At 38.7% G+C, this 22933-nt stretch overlaps 1 protein-coding gene and 1 long non-coding RNA gene across 3 annotated transcripts in view; one reads left to right on the top strand and one right to left on the bottom strand.

Annotated features, from left to right (window-relative positions):
• The window catches only part of LOC149554281 (uncharacterized), a 243792-nt gene that overhangs the window by 120954 nt on the left and 99905 nt on the right, over window positions 1-22933 (bottom strand). The window lies entirely within an intron of this gene.
• LOC149554282 (external alternative NAD(P)H-ubiquinone oxidoreductase B1, mitochondrial-like) overlaps window positions 1-22933 on the top strand; it is a 326634-nt gene that overhangs the window by 206581 nt on the left and 97120 nt on the right. The window contains exon 7 of the mRNA XM_089789499.1: window positions 15746-16018. Within this exon, the coding sequence (XP_089645625.1) occupies window positions 15746-16018 (273 nt within the window). The remainder of the gene's footprint in view (window positions 1-15745; window positions 16019-22933) is intronic.

Here is a 22933-nt window from a genome sequence, read left to right as displayed (position 1 = left end):
AAAAACTTATTTACAAAAAGACAGGCTAGCAGCCCGTACCTTTGAGAATGCATTCATCTGCTCATGGAAGCCCATTTACTAGTTCAGAGAAATACATGCCTATGTGGAAGAGTGATTGATATGCAGAATGCACCAGCATTAGTAGACATCTTGTGACGACTGCAAAGATGGATTCAACAACCACGTGCTGCAGGGACTCTTTCTCTTTGAGAATACCGACTTCATCATAAAAAAGGCATGCCTCCCATTCCACTTGGGTTTGCTGCAACATGGTAGGAATGAAATGCTGTACCATGGTTTGCAATTCTACTTCATCAAAATTCATGGATCTTTTAACTTGTGAAGGCTTCTTACCATTAATGCTTGTTGACAAAACCGAAGATTGCATAATTTGACCCACCTTATTCTTTGAAAGATCTTCTTGCTTCATCACTACTTCAGATTGCAAGCATCTCTCTGGCTGTGGTATATATTCAAATGAGAAGGATTCAAAGAGAGGAATGTCATACACTTCTTCGCTGTCCATTGGTTTTTGTTCTTGCTGATACACCATATCATGCTGATCAGAATGAACAACAGAGATGGCATTAGGAACTTCAGAAGTAAAACCTTCATTATCCAGAAAAAGGACAGCCATTGATAGCTCTCTATCTGAATCATATGCAGCAAGTCTTTCCCTTGCAATTGGTACATTCAGGCTGGTCTTTAATTTGTCTGATTGAGCAACACATTCTTCATTATTTTCAATATGTGGGCAGCGAACTCCTGTCATCTTTAAAGGATTATCTTAAGCCAACAATTGTTCTTGGAAATCCTCACCATTAAAAACAGCTAGATTTTGAAAAAGAGAAACATTGGGACAATCAAAGTTGTATTAAGCTCTCAGTAAATAATGTATTCCATGATCAATCTAAGCATATAGAGATTCCTTACCACTATGTGAGAGATATGGTAGAAACGAATGCAATCTAGTTAGAAAAATATTAGTACAAGTGATCAAACAACAAACATTCTCACCACACCTCTCTCTAGAATTACAGTTGAGCACTTCAGAAAGAAGCTTGGTCTGGTTGAAATTAATTGATTGAGATTAAGTCTCAAAATTGTTTTTTTTTTTTGTACTAACATATATATAACTAAAGATGTTTAATGTGTAAACTCTTTTGTCATATGTGTCACCTTATGACTTTATGGGCCCTCTTGTGTACATAATTGAAAGGCGACGATCTTTTTGATAATGTACACTTGTATCTAACATTGTACGGTAATGAGTTTGCAATGTTCACAATCATGTGAGTTGATATACATGTCATGATTGCCAGTATCTCTTGGATATTTCGATAGATATCATGAGACATGATATCTGTTGTATCATTATGCTCCTTATGAGATAATCATGCTGGATATTATGTGACGTAATATTATTAATATATGTGGACATGCCATGATATGTTATTGTAGACATCATGAAATGTGATGTAAGTGCACATACAATAACTAGGATATAAGAATGTCATGCAACTTGATGTTCTAAATTGATTTATAATTATTTATCTTCGCTAGCTAAGAGGGAATGTTCATATATAATAGCTTCGGTCAGATACAAGGATAACTGATTATGGTGACTGTATGTATATGTGCATGTATTTATGTATATCAGTTCACTATATGCATATACACAGTCCTTGTGTGAAATTATCATACTTCGAAATTCTGACAGCAATTATCCTTACATTTAATCAAAACTATTCATACCAAGTATACAGAAATCTGTACATCTAGATTATATTATCACTTGGTGATCGAGTACGTGATCTATTGCACAATACTGATCAACTATATTCTCAATATATTATACTTGGATTGAGCAAATGATCCATCATAGAACATGTAGATTGAGTGTCTCCTATATGGATTTTGTTTATTGCTTATACATAGCCAATTAGTATCGGTTCTATGTAATGTCCCCATTTCAAAGGCTTAATTGAAGAAGTAATATTAAACAATAATAAATAAATAATTATTATAATTATTATTAAAAATAGTATTTTAATAAGATATCAAATTATTGTTGATATAGTGTCACTATAAAAATGATATAATTACATAAATTATAATATAATTAAATACATAATTATATTATAATATTGTCTACATTAAATAACTACATATATTTATCAAATCTTAAAAATGAAAGTTTACCAATGATTATAATCTATATTAAATAGAAAATTTATAAAATAATAAATATGAGATATTAGTCTCATTAATCAATATAAATTCAAAATATGATAATAATCATAATAACAATAATTAATATCATTACTAGATAGCAATTATTATTATTCATGACTCAACCTATGCTTGAAAGGTGTATCTCTTCAACATTCAAGATTTACTAGATATATTATTGGGTTCGAACTCTTTGGAAGGATCATCACGGATATATTTTTTATTACTACTTTACCCTTATAAATTATTTGAAGAGCAACAAATTGGGCAGAGAATTGAACACAGAAGAATTACTTGCAAACTGCAGCGTGAGCCAAAGTTCATCATCGAAGAGAAGAGTCAAAGCATGAGTCACAGTATCAGAGGTAGAACAATCCCAAAATTATCATAAAGAAGGCAAACATTTCCAGACAATTCAATCTTCAGTAATATTGATCAAACTTCCATCAGATCTGAAGGACATAGCAGGAAGGAAATACCCAGCAGTCACACCCAGAAGCAAATACAGACACGGAATCAAAAGCAATAACCATCAAGCAAAACAAAGGTATTGGCAGATAGTAATTAGACAGGTACCAACAGTGAGAAGGAGAAAACATAGATGGAAGAAGCAAATGCCGGGTGGAGACATGAAATTGAAGAATAGAGAAATGGATCTACAAAATGGATAATAAGATGATGACAAAGAACTTTCAGCTACTGTGGACATGACTTGGAAAGGGAAGAAAGCACAAAGAGAGGCGGGCTATATGATCAACCCACAAAGAAATAATAGTGCGTAGAAACAGACACAAACACTAGTACTCTCTCAGAGTAGAGTTCTAACCCATTCGAAGATTCAGAGTGAATGGTAAAACTAATGCCAGCAGCTGGAAGGGAAATGAGAGAAACAAATTCTAGAAACAAGATCAAATGATTTATCTAACAACCCACCATCTCTCACCAATGACAAGAATAGGCATTGCAAAACAAGTATCACAATCTATATTCAAACGGAGTCTCTAAGGGCAATAGAAGTACGAAGGAAATATAAGAAGGAATAAAATATCCTCATTTTAGATTCAACATTACAAGCTACAGGTTAGTATATCAGAACATAGCTCTATCTTCTATATCAGGATTGCCATCAGCATCTGTTACTTAGCATGCAATGAAGAGGTCCTCATCAAATCACACATAATTATGGACATAGAAAATAATTGTATAACTCAGAAAGTAATTATGGGGGTGCTTGTAGTTGGAAAATTAATCACCACTCTTATAGCAGAAGGAATATTGCCTCAAAATTCGTATTGAGGAACTCTGCTGTCAAAAAGACAGACTTATAGAGACCAATCATGAGAGTGGAAATTGAAATAACAAATACAATAACGAGATTTTATAAACAGTCTGAACACAGAAGTAATTATATAATCTTCACAATAAACAACGAGCAAGCTGCGGCTAAAGGGAAGAGCACGGAAATGTCCCTTCATTCGGACAGAGAAACCAGTTTGTATAAGTATATAATATCATTAATGGAGAATCATAAAATTAGGAATATAAGATGTTAGGGATTGAAATTTACATTCAGACGACAAACAGAAATGAAGGAAAGATGACAGGTACATGTTCATAAGTTAATCAATTCAATTCAATAACAGTAAAAATAGTTTTTCAGGAAGAACATCCAATCAATGAGAGGAGGATATTTGGATCAATAATACATTATCGTTATCAGAAATCTCCATTTCTGATATCAATCAGTTTTTGACCAATATACATTTGGAGAGGGTATAAATTAAGCAGTATCAACTTGAGCATGGAAGACCAAACAAAAAGAGGATCTATTGCTAAGAGAATATTAAATATTTGGGCACTTTTCATAATGAACATATAAGAAAGGAGTTACACCATATATAAGATTGATTATAATGGAATATATATATATGTATGTATGTATGTATGGGAAAAATCACATTGAATATAGGTAGATGGAATTGGATAAGCACACCAATATTGGTCACAATCTCTCAAACCAAATTCAATTACAAAAGGATTAGGAAGATAGAAGAAAATTCAATTACAAAAAGATTAGAAAGATAGAAGAAATTGAAGAACTCCGGAATTTCCCTATCTGGGGACATTACATTCTATTAGAGAATTCTTATATACCTTCGTGTCTCTTCATGAGCAGACGTGTCCGCTAATGACATATCCCTTAGAACCATTATAAATATAGATCAAAACCAAGAGATATGCATCGAAGTTCTTAAATGCATTCTCTCATCAGATTGGCAACATCAGACTAGAGATCAATAAATATATTCAGACTTGACATACAGTTTTCAGTGTCGTTGTCATTCAGATCCGCTCTAATCTGATAATCATCTGCAAGAAAATTAAAGTATTAGTATTCCCCAAATCTGAAAATTGCCATTACTCTACCAGTCTGATCATAAGTTTGATTAACAATTACATTCTAGAATATACATGCACTGTAACATTTAACTTCCCATCTTTTCCTCTAAGTCATTCTCATTCGGTTCAGTTCAGTAGAATATTTACATGAAATATAACTTAGAGTCACATTTCAATATGCGTGACTTATAGTTGATGTTATATTTCATGTATATATTGTCAAGATGTTTGAGAGTGCTTTTAGATCTCGAGGAGTTACAATGCAAATTCTAGATATTAAAACATCTTATAACTGTTGAGACTTAGTCAAATATCAGTAATCAATAAACTCTGATATACTTTCTCTTGCTCTCTCTATCTAACTCTCTTAATCTTCCTTTAACACTAGAATAGCACACGATTATACTAAGAAGTATAATACCACTTTTGCAATTTAAAACTTTTGTCCACACAATAACTTCAAATGCTGAAATAAAGAATCAATGCGGGAGAAAACTATAACAAAATAATTGTTTTCTATATAAACTTGTTCCTTTACAATGATTTTGCTGTTGGTAAAGTTATAAAACAGCCGACAGGTAGATTAGCATGTAGTCGGTAATTGTTATGTAGCCGATGGGCCGCTTCAGGAAGGTTCTTTGGGAAGGTATATGTAAACCATCCGAGATGGTTGGAATCATCATTGGAAGCACTATATAATCTCTTCAGCATATATGTGAATAATAAAAGCAGTACTTCTGTGTTACATATTCTTGTCTATTGCTTGCATGCATTAGTAAACCGTTTACCTCGTACAGTAAACATTTGGTACTGTTGCCTAATGGACCTAGAACGAAGGCAGAGGAATGGAGACTAATGCCGAATCAGCTTAACAAGGATAGAAATAAGATAAAGGGAAAAGATGGAATATGTACCACACAAGAAATTTTAATTTTGGCACAATAGGCCGAGCGTAAACGGAGGTTTCAACAAATTGCCGATGGACACCGAAGCACTGAGGAATTGTTGGAAGAGACTCGACAACGGCTGAATGTGGTGGAAGGAACAAAGGAGGAATTTCTGAACCTGTATACGCCAAGGGAAGAGAATCCAGACAGAAGGGAATTGACTCGCATGACTCAGAGTGTAGAGGGAGCATAAGCATGGAGTGAACTCTTCGTCCATGATAGACTTCCAGAATGGACATCGTTTGAGGAAAACCCTTTTTATGAAGTAACACGACTGTTGGAAATAAGACGATTGTCCGAAATAGCGTAGGTGTGCAGAATAGTGTGGGTGTGCAGAACAGCGCGGGTGTGAGTGCACAAAATAGTGTGGGTACACAACAAATACCTCCAACTCGAATAGTAATGGATGGACCAAAGGAAAAATTGCTAAAGTTTGATGGTGATGGAACGGTCGATCCAATCAGACACTGTAAGCCATGAGAAACAATTTGGATGGCGAATGGCGTAACCGATACAGATGAATGGTTCCGACAGTTTCCAGCAACCTTAAGGGGTGTAGCAGTTGATTGGTTTGCCGACGCTGATCCCCAAAAATTAACTACATGGGTTGGAGTTAAAAAGGAGTTTATCACCAAGTTTCAATTGCTGTGAGACGACAATAAGATCGTAGCAGAAATCTACACCACAAAGCAAGGGAAAAATGAAAGTCTGTGTATATGCCAGAAAACTAAAAGAATTAATAAATAAAATGGAAAGTAAGCCGGCAGATAGGCTGAAAAAGAGATGGTTCATTGAAGGACTACGCCTAGAGTTAAGGAAGAAAATGAAGATTGTGCCGCTATCATCATACACTGAAGCATACAATCTGGTGATGGACTTAGAGAGTGAATAGAGAACATAAAAGAAGAAGAAAAGTAGCTCATTTGACTCAGATGACTCATCTTCGGAAGAAGATAGCAGTGGTGACGAAAATGACAGTAAGAAGGTTTGAGCTCTCTAGAAGGATATGATCATAATGATGAAGGAATTTAAGAATATGCAGAAAGAGACAGGGAAATGAGCTATGGTGCACAAATTGTAAGACAAAAAATCACATGAAGAGAATCTGTCCGAAAAACCAATTTTGTGATATCTGCTAGATTATGGGATATTCCATAAAAGAATGCCCCTTCAATATGAAAACAAGAGGGCATCAACAAGTGCTCTTGACACAAGAGGCTTCCACGTCAAGAGGGAGTGGAAACACCAATGATGGTGCCACTTTGGGTGGGTACAAAAATAATAGAAGAGGGCAAAACAATACTAGTAATAATACCAACAATAATAATGGGGGCCATAGCCGAATTTAGTACGATGTGAATGGACGACCGATGGTTCAATGCTGAGCATGTAATTTGTGGGGCCACTTTGCACGAAACTGTAAATCAACAAATGCACCAAAGTTGTTATGCAGATGGTATGGTCATAGAGATCATGAAGTTGCCAAGTGCTCGAATCAGGAGTGAATTTGATTAGCATCGGTGCGGACGAAGAAGTATTGGCAATCACCTATAAACAAGCAAAACTATACCTTGACCCGACAGAAGAAAAGAAAAGATTAGAAGAAGCACGGGTGGAAATTGAGAACGCAATGCAAGCAGAAAAATCACAATTGAAGGACACTACCGGTACCTCAACGAGGAACTGTGCAGAACAGAACATCATAAGGCAGATATTACAAATTGAAATACCAATCAAGTTAAATGATCTGATTCTCACAATGCCTCAACTACGGACAACACTCATGAACATAGCCCCGACTACTAAACTACTAGGAGAACATGGAAGGGAAAAGGAAAGCGGAACAAGTGCAGTGGACCCAATGCTGCTAGCCCTCACATCCGGATGGCATCTAGCGGTCGTAGAGATGGGTATATTAGGAACGGTCCTTTCAAACACAATTGTGGACCGAGGTTCAGGGGTAAACATCCTACCATAAGATATCTAGAAGAAGTTGGGACAACTGACATTGTGACCACCTACATTCCAATTACTAACGGTGGACCAATATGGCATTAAACCTCTCGCGGTCCTAATGGCACAACCAGTGCCTATTGGAACACAACCATTCCTTTTTGATTTCGTTGTCATTCCACTGAAGAGGAGAGGATATGATGCCATTCTAGGCCGAGGATGGCTTGTACAAACAAGGGTTAAGCATGACTGGAAGAAGAATACCCTATTAATGGAGCACTAAGACAAAAGATTCATAATTGATTTACACACAAATTATGGTGAAGAAGCCATATCATTTGATTCCGAAGAAGAGGATGAAGGAAAGCAGCGATTGTAACCCAATGAAGGAGTCCTATGATTGGAAGGTGGATTGACGAACAATGATTTGGATTCGGTGAACGACCTTTTCCACTGGCAAATGGAGGATTACGAGCTCTTTTGAGCTGTAATATGTTAAGAGTTGACAAAGGTGAGAGAGAAGAGGGAAATGAATGTCCAAAGGAATACAGAGAAGTTGAAGGGAAGAACATACAGTATGAACCCAAAAAAAAGAAAGGTTCCACCGTACGGTGCACGATAAATAGACTGCGCAAAAAGAAAATGTTATGTCGAACCACGAATATAGTAGAAAGGTGCTTGCAGCAAGGAAAACACATCATATGGTTTGCACAGGAACCAAAGAGGAAGGGTTTAATAAAAGCTTCAGCAGTACGGAGTGAAGGTTCTAAAATCAAGAATACAGTTATCGACGGTAAAGAGTGGTAGCCGATAGAATTCATGGTACTGAGTTTTGAGAACAAATTGGGCAATATGGAAAACCTAAGGGAGAGATTGTGTAACTTAAATAAACTTGATGAACGACGATTGCAATGGGCCATGGAGGTGACACAAAACAGGCGCAAAGCATGGCATGATAAACACCTAAAGCTAAACAATTTTCAACTGGGACAACTGGTGTTAAAGTATAGTGGACGGAACAAAATCAAGCTAGGGAAGTTTAAAGTGAAATGAGTCGGACCATACCAAATCTAAGAAGTGTGCAACAATGAAGCAATAAAGCTATGGACATTGGACGGGCAAGAAATTCCAAAAACGGTGAATAGTTTCAAGTTAAAAATACACCGCTCGAGAATTGCTTCCCCGTCGATGAATAATGGTGATTAACTCGTAATAGCTAAAATAAAAAAAAGAAATAAAAAAAGATGGAAGAAAAAAGAAATGAAAAAAAAATTAAAGATCACCGTACAGTCACTTCAGCAAGCTAATGATCACCGTACGGTCTTTTTAAGAGCCCCTCATGAACGTATGATAAACATAGTCAAGGATTAGCAATAAAATACCGTACGGTCTTCTTATTATCCCACCATATGGCGATTTAACGGAACCGGAAGGAGGAGACCGTACACCATATGGCAATCCAAGGCAAGGACATTACACCGTACGGATTCCTAGTGTTATCTTGTGTGCACAATATGGATTCAAGAAAGGGATACGCAGGCACCTTACAGAAGGGCGCAAGGGTAATATACCAATTACCGTATGGACGAGAGAAGTTAAAATACACCACCGTACGGCCTTGAAAGGCAAATGCGTCTAGAAGCAAGTTGCGATCAATGTAGAAGGAAGTGAGGGAGGCCATATGGCCCTACAAAAATTAAAAACGTCCATACACAACATAGTAAAAAGCTACAACATAGGTGAATAATGCAGAGGATGTAGCCGTACAACAGAAAGAAATATGAGGAAGGAGCAAAAAAAAAAACGATGACATAAAAAATGTTCAAAATGAATAATGTATGATGCCGAAGGGAAGGGAAAGACATAAACAGGTTGAAAACACAAGTGGTTGGCTAAAAGAGTATGGGATCAGAAGAAAATCACAAAAATGGTGTGTTCCATGGACTTTTATGTGGGTTTGAGAGTGCTAATTTGGTCTTGGTAGCGGGGGTGCTGCCCTTCGACCCCACTAGGGGTGATGCCCCCTAAACCCCCAGTCGGTGTAGTTATCAATCGTGGGAAGTGTGACCAGTTGATGAGACTTGGAGCTGCTGCAGGAATGGAGTGTCTCTTTACCAGAGGTGGAGAGAACAACAAAGCAAGCCTTTCGAAAGGGGTGATACGCTTTGAGGCACTTGGAGTAGGTGTTGGACGGGAAGCTATCTTAGTGGATGCATAAAGAGTTTGGGAAGAGCTGATCATCCATTTGAAGGCAATACAACGACACTTGGCTCAGTGTACGTAGGAGTTGGAAGTAGAGAAAGCGACATGGGTGGATATTTTGTAATTGTCTTCTAAAGATGACTTTTCTTTTTGGGGGGATGATGTTGTTAGTAAAGTTATAAAACAGCTGACGGGTAGATTAGCATGTAGTCGGTAATTGTTATGTAGCTGACGGGCCCCTTCGGGAAGGTTCTTCAGAAAGGTATATGTACACTATCTAAGATGGTTGTAATCATCATTGGAAGTACTACGTAATCTCTTCGGCATATATGTGAATAATAAAAGGAGTACTTCTGTGTTACATATTCTTGTCTATTGTTTGCATGCATTAGTAAACCGTTTACCTCGTATATTAAACAGATTTGTAGGTGCCGACCTAGTAGAGGCTACAACCTTTGCATTTTATGAGCACCAACTCACTCGAAACACCAACCCCTGATGGGTGGATATTTTGCAATCGACAGTTTTGGGTAAAATCCACTCGCGAAATAGGATGACTAGCCATAGCGTGTGAGACAAAGTCTCTCCTACATTAAAGGGAAGGGTCCCCTTTCTCACCGTTCGTTGAATCAACTTAAGGTAAGCAAGAAGTTGAGAGATTTTGTAAGGGGTGTTACCAATATTCTTTCCTCTTAGCTTTCAAAAAAGAATCCACTTACCTGTGGAGCCAGTAATGGGCAAGATGAAATCTCTAACTACACTTCTATCTAATAGCTGGAAATAGTGATACTGATAGACCAACACTAACTCAAAGGCTAGTTGAAAGCATACTAGTTTGGCTCTAAGTCTTGTTTTAGCCTATTCTATAAGAATAACCTCTACCATTAGGGCACAAAGACTTCTAAATGTAGGGAATTCTCACTATTTTTCATGAATTTGAGATGATAATACAAGTTACAGTCAAAGCTCCTAGTCTATGTATTGCTACAACTGGTCCCAGTCAAAGCTTCAGCTCCAATTGCTTCTTAAATCACTATGTTCTATTATTGAACAAACAATAATAACATAAATCAAAGATAATAGGCACAAATTATAGTCAAAGCTTCTAATTTTTTTATCACAATTGCTTCCAGTCAAAGCTTCAAATTCAATTGCTTCTTTTATTCACTTTTCTCCCAAATTCATACTACACAGTCAAAGTAATGCATGCACAAATGTGGAAAGGCTTTCTTGCATACTACAAAAGATGATTTAGCAATGAGGAGGCACTCTTTTATATAGGCAAAGGAGTTGAGAAAAAAGTGGAGGAAAAAGTGGGAGCAACTCAACCAACTTTGACTAGGTTTAAGTGAGAAATTATTGGGTTGTATGCAACTGCACATGCAACTCACATTACATGTAATTACATCCTTTTATGCAATACATCCTTTTCAATTACAAACATGAAAGAAGAAGAAGAGGAAAGACGAAAGAGAATTGAAACAATCCTAGGGATTGTTCTTAAGGGCCTTGTACTTGGCGATGCAATCCCAGATGATAACAAGATTGGGAGTTTTTGTATTCTATGCCATTGCATTCACCTTGATAACCATGATTTTATGTCTTTTGATAACCTCTAACTCTCTTTGATGGATTGTCTGTTGTCATTTGAAAACTTGATGTGATCAAGCTTTTTCTCATTCAAGTTGTCCTGAATTCTCCTTTGTAGATTGACACATTCTAGAATCTCTGACACTTTGAAAACCTTCTTGACGGTGTTCAGATGTAAACTTAGAACAACATTCCACCAACACCTTTAACTTTTTTTTTGAAGCAAAGTGCTTTGTGCATTCCATCATGAACTCGGGGTCTCAGACAACCATTGGAAAAATGGAGACTAGAAGAATTCTCGCTTTTTTGATTTGAAGCACGCCTTCTTTACTTGATGTCTTCATTCTTTATAGAAATCCTGACATATCTTGACTTACTGCAAAATGAGAGTTTCAATGGGATTGAATCCATGAAAACTTTGAGATTTCAGTTACAATGACAAATCCATGAGGAGTGGGTATTGGAAGTATGGATTAGATACTTATGAAACACATGTGATGGCTGCAAATGAACCAGAAAGCATAGGTAGAGGATGGAAAACAGTAGGTGGAAAGAGAAAAAACATGAAGTGGGTGATGAATATGCTTTGGGACATGAAAGTGGAACACATGGGAATGTGTGTAAATGAAAACTCTTGACTTTTAAAAAGTGATTTAGGCTTTCTAGATGTCATTGAATGGAAAATGGATTACATGTAAATGCAACACGTAATGAGATGAAAAATATGATGACACGCGAATGCGGATGAAGAATGAGCTTACATGTAAGTGTGGATAACGGGTGAGATGAAATGCGTAATAACACGGGAAGTGGAATAACATGTATTTGCTCATGGAAGTGTAAGATATGGAAAGATGAAAATGGAATGTAGCTTGAAGTGAAATGAACTTTATAGTCATTGAACTTTTGACACATAGAGAAGAGAATATCATTAATGAGGGATCATACTTCAAAATTCTCTCTCTAATAATGATCTTGGGAAGTTAGGTCCTCTAGGTACTCCCCTAGAGACTCTCTTCACACAAGGATGCTTGTCGGACTCCCTCTAAATCTGATATTAATGTTTCAACTTTTTGGTAACAAGTCGTTACTTCCTCATAATGTATACAGGAGTAGGCCCATCAAAATCATGTAGTTACACATATGTATTTTTAGATTCCCTCTGAATATCAATCTTTTGAATTCCTACGTTGCCTTTGAAGAAGTGTCATACTCCCTCTTAATGTAGAAGGATACTCATAATCTCAATCATCAAAGATATTTGCTTCAAGAGCCTTACTTTATCATCCTGATCACAACTTCTTTGAAGCTATTGTCATAAGCTGCCTAATGTACCATTCTTCTTTCCCTACAAGATCATCTTCAGATACAAAGGAAAAGATCAAGGAAAATAACTCACGTAGTACATATAGAAATGAAAATAACAGAGAGACTATAATGAGTAGATCAATGTAATACTTAAGAATAATAAATACTTAATTGTACATCAATATCCTTGATATTAATTTCTCCAGTGAAGGTTCATAAGCATTACATCAAAAAATGCCTCCCATGGGGAATGAAACATTTGTTAAGGTGAGTATCCACTAATTATCCACACCCACACAATATAAAATTCCCACTCGTTTTATGCATCACTGCTTCTCCATTATTTTCCAGCATATGAAGTTGACCATCATTTGTTTTAATAACTATCACAAGATTGCTTTAAACATTGGATCATGACACTGTTTATTGTTGTCTTTTGCTCAAAATATGCTCTCGAACTTGTTAGACTTTATTGTTATCCTACATGACTTGTAGTAGTCAGCCAACCTTTCATATAATTTCTGGTCTCATGCTTTCACATTCATCAACTTAATCTAACATTAGTAATGCTTTCCTTTGTTATATTATTGATGTCTTATGTCAATTCAATAAGTTGGTAATAAATGTTGGAAGTACCATATCTCTCTCTCAATCCACATTTCCCAAATATGTTTAATTATACTGTCATTTTGGTATTGATACTCAACATTATATTTACTGAATATTTCATAACCGGTCACTTATCTGTCTCATATAATGTTGGTTATCTTCAGAAATATGCTCCCTATATTAATATATTGATGTGACTAACTTCAGGTTTCTACGCCCCATTCCTCTCTACAGCTGCTTGCGTATTCATGGCCTAATTAATCCCTACATATTTTATTCCTTCCTGAATGAAAATCGGATTACATTCAATGCTCTGCATTCTTTGGCTCACATCTCTTGGTTTGTTCTAGTCTTTTGTTGTCTATGTCTGGTCTGCTATTTATAGGTTGGAGGCAACTGAGTTCTTATCGAACAGTATATTCCATAATTTAATATCTGCAAAATTTCAGGTGTAATTCCATTTGTGTATATTTCTGAATCTAATAATTGGAGAGGTCGAGTCCAGTAATTTGCATGTGATGTTTATCTAAATCCATGAGTTCCCCTTTTTATATCATCAGCATCAAAATATATCTATTTCCTCAACTGGCGATACTCATGAAACTTGATTTCAATCTAAGTAATAAGATGACTCCTTTAACATCGCTGTTGTATGCATCCAGCATATTGTGTATCAGATGCCATACTAGAATATTCTTCTCAGGAAATCGTACTCACCACGTAACTTAATCTGTATGCTGTCAAGCAATGGACTTTTTATATATACTGCTGTAAATGTCATTGTCTTTTGTCTTAATTTTAATCACTCTTAATGAGGGCAATGTTGTCATTTATTCACTATATTAATATTCTTTTGTTTTTCAATATAAATATGTTGTTTTGTTGATGCAGCATAGTCCATATGTTATTTTATTTTGTACCTGCATAATCCCAATTGAATATCGTGCGACCCTGTTATATTACTTCTGCAAAATCCGTGTGTATTGACAGTCTACTATTTCCAGGGCTTGCTTGATAACGAGATGTGCTAGTATTGACTTCTTTCTCTTTTTAAATCCTTCACTCGTTATCTCCTCTGCCATGGTGGCAGTATGAAACCTTAGTCATCCAATCAGTTTTAATTATGAAGCATACTTCCTGTTTTTATGTATTTGTAATATACTTTTAATACTTCCTTGATTATTATGATCAATTTCTCAGGTATCGCATATGACTTCCATCAGCAGTATTCACATAGATTCGCCATCGAAATGTGAGTTAGGGGATTTTCTTTAATCTGCAAGTTCCACATCAGATTATACTTGTGTGGACCATTGCTTTGATTGAATGCACCAACTTGGGGGACCGATATGGTTTACATATATTTACCTTGCTTTGTTTTTATCTTCAAATACTACAGTCCCATTTTCGGAAGTTGTTTCCTCAATTAACCGCAGTTTAGAGCATCTGCAGGCTCATCAAACCCTCTCATATCCGCGTGGACATGATCATCGGTCCATTTGGGATTCAAGGACACAACATAAATAGTTTGTGTAGCCAATTTTAAATCGCCAATTCAAACCATCAAAAACATCAGCGACAGTGAGAAGATTAAGTGTGGCCTTTTATTATTGAATTCATTTCTCATGTCCAAACAATCACATTATTTTTTTCAATGTCTCTTAGAGGAATTTCATCAAGCATGCTCTGTGTTATTTTATGCATAATCATACAAGCATCTCATTCCATGAAAACATGTTTCTTTTGAGCGGCGATCTTTGTACTCCATGGATTAATGTCTCGAACAGTATTATATGCCTTGACTTTAAGTTGCGAGGTTTGTGAGGATCATTTCTTTTTGTTTTCAAACATTTGCAGTCCTGTTCTGATACCATGTTGAGTTTTAAGGATTGTTTTCTGCAAATCATCTAACACTTGCATCATATTGGTGTATTCCAAATGCAGATATGAACGACTTGTAAATATAAGGGGAGGAGACATGTCTCTCTATGGTTAATCATCATTTAGATAAGAGTCTAAATGATGATTTACCAACAGCAAAGTATCTCATGATCAAATCAATGCGACTGAAGCTACAACCTTGACACAAATAGTATGCCAAAATCACACCTAAAGATTAGTTTTATGAATAATTTCCTGCCTCTCATTTTAACATGTTAGGCATTGTGTTGTGCCCTTTGTTCTTTATCAACTACATATGTGAAGATTTCAGATTTTCATGTGCATGCTTGTTAGTTAACACATCTTTGTAATGAAATTTGTGGATGGTAATTAAAAAAACAGCATTGCAGCTTTTATCCAGAAGATATGTTACAGAAGACCTTACCTACTGAACAATAGCAAATTAGTATTGACATGATAGTTTTGGCCTTGGTAATAATGTTAAATGCAAATTACAGTACTCTAATGCTTAAGCATTGATGTTAAGAAACTTGCTAAATATGTTAATATTTGATATGTGTCTTATTGTGTATTTAAGTTATTGAATGTTTAATAAATTGCAGGAAGACATATCGTATATATTCAAGGCTGCAGATAAGGATAATTCTGGCATTTTAACTGTGAAAGAATTTAAGGATGTCATAGAGGATATCCGGATAAGATACCCTCAAATAGATCTTTATTTGGAAAAAGAGCATTTGAGTAATGCAGCCAAACTGCTGGAGGGGACAACAGAAAATGCACATGGCAAGACAAAACAACTCAATATTGAGCAGTTCAAGACTGCACTCAGTCGTGTGGATTCTCAAATGAAGGCTCTACCGGCAACTGCACAGGTAATTCCTCTTATTCTCTTCTAATTTGTCAAATAGAGAAGTTTAACAAATAATCTTGGAATTTATTATTTCTTTGTCTTGTGTGCTCCAATAGATTTTACCCAAAGCCCAAGTATATTGGAACATTCTAAGAATTAAAAGTTAAAATAGGCACATTAAACAAATAATTATGAGAATGACTGTAATGGAATTATACCAATGTAAACCTTAAACAATATAAGCACATTAGGTCTAGAGAAATCTTCAAAGTGAGGAAAAAAATTCCTCACTATCATAACTGCCCATTTCAAATGCAATAAACCCTATAGTCTTCAAAGTCTCCTTTGATCACCATAGTCATGGGGAATTGTTTACTAATTTCTTGTAATTACAACTCATTTGCTTAATTCAATGTTCTAATGCAACATTTTATTTATATCATTGAGAACATGAAATATATACTCGAAGGGGGTATATATACTCACTGAAGGGCCTTTTGGAAGGTTCCCGAAGGAACCTGTCGGCTGATACACACAACAAGAACCTTCCCGAAGGAACCCGTCAGCCACAAGTCGGCTACATAGTAAATAATTCATACTAACCCACTCGTCAGTCTCATTTACAATTATTCACTGACTACATCTTCCCCCATAAAAAGAACAGTCGTCTCCGGATGACAATACAACAAAATTGTACAACTAATGACATCAAACTAGAAATCAAGATACTAGGCAGGGGGACGGGCCCATGCTCTCAGATCGCTTAGCTCAGCTCGAGGTTTGTAGACTTGCTCCTTTCGAACCTTCAACTCGGCCTCCGCTTCCATCTGAAGCTCCAGTGCTGACTGCATCATCGCTCCAACTTCTCCCATCTCTTTCTCCTTTTCCGCTGCTGCCTGCTCCTTCTCTGCTGCCAACTGACTTTGTCTGACTAACAGGGCTTCCTTCTCGAATTGCCAAGCCGCCCTCTTAGATTCCCAGGCTGCCTTTTCTGAGGCCAACCTGGCAGCTGACTCTTCTCGAGCTCTCTCAGCTGCTACTTGATCCGCTTGAGTCCTCCGAAGAGTGTAGTACACCTCCTTGTGCAACTTCACTATCTCCTGGAGTAGAACCTCAACTCGGCTGTCCACACCAAAATCTGTTGTGGTGGCTCAGTCCTGACACATCTAATCAGTCTCTACATCTAGCCATCCCTGCTCCTCAAAACAGACCATGAAGGCAGCTGGGCATCCTAGTCGCATAAATGAGATGACTCCCTCCAGCTCCTTCACAACTGAATCCAATGCCTGAGTCTCTGTCGAATCCAACACCTGGTGAGCCCGAGACGCTAGAGCTGCGAAGTTGGCAAGAAATGCCTCCTTCATTCTTGTCTCCCGTGCTAATGGATGTTCCTGCACACCCATAGCCATCTCCACGATGTCCGCCATACGCTGAATAGTACTGTGTGATGGTCCAATGTTTGGAACTGGCTTTGCTACTTGTGGCTGAGTGTCTACCTCGGAAATATCATCTCGCGTAAGAGTTTGCAAAGAGGCCATCCGAGGAGCCGGAGCACGGAGGAACCACATGTTCAAAAAAGTACTGACCTCTCGAACTCGACTCTCCCTATCTCGCTCAAGTGATGCCAAAAGTGCTGCATCCACCGTCACCACTACATCAGATCCTACGACATCCAAGTGTACACCTGGCGTATTCTGTCTCTTGGCTATTTCCGGTGCTAGGAGATCGGGTACCTCCATGGCTGTCTCCTCTCCTCCGTCTGGTACGCTCTCTATTGTAGGTGCCTCAACTCCTGCTGGCTGTGCCACGGTAACTTCCACTGCTGGTTGTGCTTCGACAACTCTTGCTGTTGGCTGTGCTACAACAACTCCTACCACTGGCTGTGCTACGACAACTCCTGTCGCTGGTTGTGCAATGGTAGGCGCCACAGTTGCTTCTACCGGAAGTGCTTCAGCATGGGCTGGCAAAGTCTCTTGCCTGACGGGTGCTACCGCTCGTGCAAAGCCTACGGCAAACCCAACTCCCTGTCGAACAAGAGAAGGCCTTACCTCGCGCTGCCATGGTGTTGCTACTATAATTGCTTGCTAGGGTGCACCAGTCATTAGTACCGGCCGCTTTATCTATCCAAACCTTGGAATGTGAGCCATGTGCAGACCTGCTGGCACCAAACAGGAAGTAGCGAGTAGTGAAGTGTGCGGAAACAAGGGGGTAGTTGTGACAATTTGAACCTCTTCATCATCTTCTTCCCCTTCTTCGTCCCCCACACTGTTCTCCTCACAAGATTTTTCCTGTTGCCCGCTATCTGTATCACCTCCTGTATCCATTTGGAGTCTCTTCTGTCTTGTAGGACCCTTCTGTACAATGGATGAGTCTAAATGTCTCCATTGCATGATAGGAGGTTCCTCAGGAGCAAGTGGTCTAGGTTTTGCCTCCAACTCGTCTTCTAGAATCATCCGTGCTGCCGCATCGAGGAAGAGACCAATGGCGTAGTGAGGCATATAAAATGTCTTATGCTGGAGAGTCATAAACTCATGCATACGCTCAGCCAGCACAGACACCCAATCATACACCTTTCTGTTCATTATTCCATTCATCGTAGACACCTGCGGAAATGAGATATCAGATGCCCTAGATGATCCCATAAGCCTGCTCTTGACCAAGTCCATCAAGCATCGCCATGGTCCCTCCTGAATGTCTATTTTCTTTAAACCCCTTCCTTTCAATGTCTTAGCCAATGCCTCCTACTCTGCTTCAGTCATATCCCCACATGACAGTCTAATAAAAAATAGCTTTACCTCTTTAGAAATTTTCTTAGGTTGAACCTTCTTGCCCTGCGGCCCTAGTATGCCAAAGACTCGCGTGAAGTCGGCTACCTTGAATGAAACCACTAGGTCTTTGTCCAAGTACTCAAATGTGCTCCTCCGATAACCTCTACCATAGGTCTCAATCATGGCATGCAGGAAACATTTGTAATCTTGAATGCAAAAAACAGGTATCCGAATTGCCCATTCCACTTGTGCCCGTCTAATGCTTGTTTTTACTGGATGATTATCAGGGGTTTCTTGCCACCACTTTCTATAGTCCATTGTACTCAACCCTTCGAATGCAATAGTTTGTGGTGTGATTTCTACTGTTGCAGGCGGCGGAGGCTTACGCTTCTGCTTGTTGCTACTGGTGCCTTCATTCTGATTTCCTACACTCGACATGTTCATGCCGTTCTCAGATTCTTCCAGTTGCTTTTGTCACTTCCGTTTGCCTGCAGACTCCATATATGGTTAGGTCAGTTATTCTTCTTTTTCTGTAGCCAACAATTCTTCCCTTCCTGCAAGCGTACGGATCCATATGGCCCCGATATAGAAAGTGCTATCACCTACAATGGTACGTATAGCACCGTACTTGATAGATGACGTACAGAAATGGGTGCAATTGATCCACTCCAATTATATGCAGAATCCGTAAAGTAGCATGCAGCAATTATATTCCCCAATTCCGTACGGTGGTGTTCTCTTGAAATCTGTACCCTAGCAACTTACAATTCATACGCCCAACTGTGGTTGAATCCATACGCCAAGGAAATTTGTAGGCCAATTTGAGAGAAAATCTGTACGCCTAGTGCTTAATTCTTGCAATATCCTTTAGAATTCACAATATCTAAATCCGTACCCCTTACAGAAGGCTGAATCTAGCAAACTTGAAACTTAAACCTTCAAATCTGTACACTCAAATGCATCTTGGAATCATTACCACATCTTGTCTTGTTGGAATCCATACAGCCATTGTACTGCAAATTACAACTTATCCCAAATCCGTATTGCCAAAATGGGAATCCGTACATCAGCCTGGGGACTCCCTACGCCAAGTAAAACCATACGCCCAACAAGTTGAATAATTCCTTCAATCCATATGGCAACGGTAACCTCGTAAACTTTCAATTGTAATACGTACGGCTACAATCAGCAAATTAAACTTCCAACGTTTTACCTTATACCTAGAATCTGTACGTTGTTAGAGCTTAATAAGAAATCCATACAGTAATTTCCAAGTTACAACAAAGTCTTCCAAAATCCGTATGCCAGCGTTGAAATCTGTACAGCAATTTGGGGACTCAATTCTGTACGGTGAAAGTTATTGTGAAAATCCGTACGATGGCTATATCAATAGAGCTTCACAAGCTGTCCACCATTCACAGGAAAAAAATCTTACACGAGCTATATCAATGAAACCTTCATGATGCTTACATTAGTTCTACTGTATGTGCCCTTCATGAGACCATAAGTTGCCGTACAGTGCCAAGTAGAAGATGCATCCTCCAGATAACTAGAAAATCCGTATAGCAAAGACATCAAACTGGTGAATCTCTACATCAACTTAATATGAAAAATTTTAAATCATAAGGCAATTGCATCTGTATGTTACATCCTTCCTTGCAATTTTTGTACAGTGCCTGCATGTTTCACAATCCACCATGTACTTGGAAAGCTGTATGGTGGATGCTCTTAAAAATGCTGTACGGTGAAGGAGTTTAAAAGCCGTACGGTGACTTTTCACTTACCTTTTTTTTTTCAATCAATTTTTTTGATTTTTTTAAATTTTAAAAGCAGACTTAATTTTCCATCCGAACTTCGCCATCCTGCAATGACGAGGGAGTCGTTCAGACTTCATTTTGTGACGGCGAAGTCTTCCTAGCATGGTACATCTTCAACTTCGAGCTGTTCACTACTTGGGGCACTTCTTGTCCATCCAAAGTCCATAATTTTATTGCTCTATTGTCCCCTACCTCCCGGATCTGGTATGGCCCGACCCATCTAACTTTGAATTTCCCTGGTTTGACTTTGTTCCTTCCATCATACTTCAACACCCACTGACCTAGTTGGAACCTATTTAGTTTCAGGTGTTTATCGTGCCATGCCTTACGCCTGTTCTGTGTTAGCTCTGTCGCCCACTATGCCAACAATCACTTCTCTTCAAGCTTGTTCAATTTATACAGGCGCTCCCTTAAGCTTTCTATGTCGCCTAGCTTATTTTCCATTGCTATCCTCAGGCTCGGTATCATGAATTCTGCTAGTACTACGACCTCCTAGCCGAACATGAATTGAAACGGTGTGTGCCCCATTGTCACCTTATATGCCGTGCAATAAGCCCAAAGAGTGGAATGTAATTTTTCCTCCAAATCCTTGTCTTCCACCACACAGGATTTGTAAATAATTGATACCAAGATTTTATTGGTAGACTTGGCCTGTCCGTTTGCTCTTGGGTAGTACGAGCTCGATAATGAATGATAAATCTTGAACTTCGTGGTGAGCAGGCAGATAACATGGTTTACAAAATGTGCAACGAAATCCTGTACCTAGTAATAATTTGTTGATAAATAAATTTTGCTGTGCTTACCGTCGAGTTATCTGGTAGTGCGTATGCCTCCACCCATTTGGTCAGGTACTCCATCGCTACGACAATTTATCAACATCTTCTACTTTTGCTCCCCTTCAGGGGTTCGATGAAGTCCAATCCTCATCGTTCAAAGAGTTCCTGAGCATGAGAGGGATTCAAAGGCATGAAGTCTCTCTTTAGAGGTTTCTCGGCTCGCTGACATGTATCGCATGCAATGACTCATGTTTACCGCATAGGTTAATGAAGAAACATACATAGACAATGAACACGAACAGCAGTACTCCTTTATTTGCATATGCCAATAGATTACATTAATGGTGATAAGATATGATGATTTACAATGATCCCGGACGAGGCATAAATACTTTTCGCCGAACCTTCCAAAAGAGGTCCGTCGGCTACAAAACAATACTAATATACCCGTCAGCCTGTCGGCAACAAAATCTTTACTGACGACAACACCCTGTCAGCTACCAAATACACAATTTGCTAACTACATCATCCCCCCCAAAAAGAAAAGTCGTCTCCTGACGACTAACAAAATAGGGGATAACCACATACAATAAAAGAAAGGAACACTAAAGAGAAGGTGGTGCCCCTGAAGAATGCTGCTGCTGACGCAACTCGTAGACCTGCTCCGTCCGGATGCTCAAATCCTTCTGTATCTGTGAATTAACCTTGGCAACCTCCTTCAGGAGAAGTGCCGCATCCATAGCCTGCTTCCTAGCTACCTGCAACTCCTGTTCTGCTCCATCCTTATCCCGTACCACCGCGTCCTTATCCAGTAGTAACGTTGCCCTTTCAGCTGCCCATGTTGCCTGTTGAGTGGCCAAATCCGCCGCTAACTTCTCACGAGCCTCCTGCTCAATTGCCAGATATCTCTCAGCCGCAATCCTGTCTGCTGCCCTGTCCGCCTCCGTGCGCCTGCGAGCATAATGAACCGCCTTATACAATCCCAAGATCTCACGTGCCAACTTCATCAGCGGAGTGTCGGTCAGTCCAATCTCTGGCTTAGTGGCTCAGTTTGCCAACATCTACGGTGTCTTAATTGCTGGCCAACCCTTGTTCTCAAAACATGAACGAAACTGCTGCGGACAGATCTCCTTGATGAAAGCTCGAACCAAATGCCACTCTCTCCGCCGAGTCATAGCTTGCAATGCCACATCATGTCCCTTCCTTAGTGCAACCTTCATAGCCTTGAGGTAGTCTTTGCACCTGTCCTAATCCGACCCATAATTCTCCTTTGCAAAGCCCTCCATCATCCATTCGGCATCACTATTTTGTTCCTCAATTGCGGGAAGCATGCCCACATCCGGTGTGGCCTCCTCTGCTCTCGGCGCAACCACGGCCTATGACACCCCCATCTCCCGAGGCTCTGGTACTATAGCTGATGCACCTAGGTGCCTAGGGGACTGGATGGACGGACCAACCTCGGCAGGGATAAGTCGGAATTGCTGTCTCAAGAAAGCATTGGCTCTATCCATCACCTCGGTTGCTCCTGTGCGGACTCCATGCTCTCCTTCTGCTGTTCTGGCTGGGCTAACTGTAC

This window comes from Cupressus sempervirens, chromosome 6 (assembly GCF_028749045.1).
Source record: "Cupressus sempervirens isolate cs-2001-9-10 chromosome 6, ASM2874904v1, whole genome shotgun sequence".
Taxonomy (NCBI): Eukaryota; Viridiplantae; Streptophyta; class Pinopsida; order Cupressales; family Cupressaceae; genus Cupressus; species Cupressus sempervirens.
This window is presented reverse-complemented; position numbering and strand designations above follow the sequence as displayed.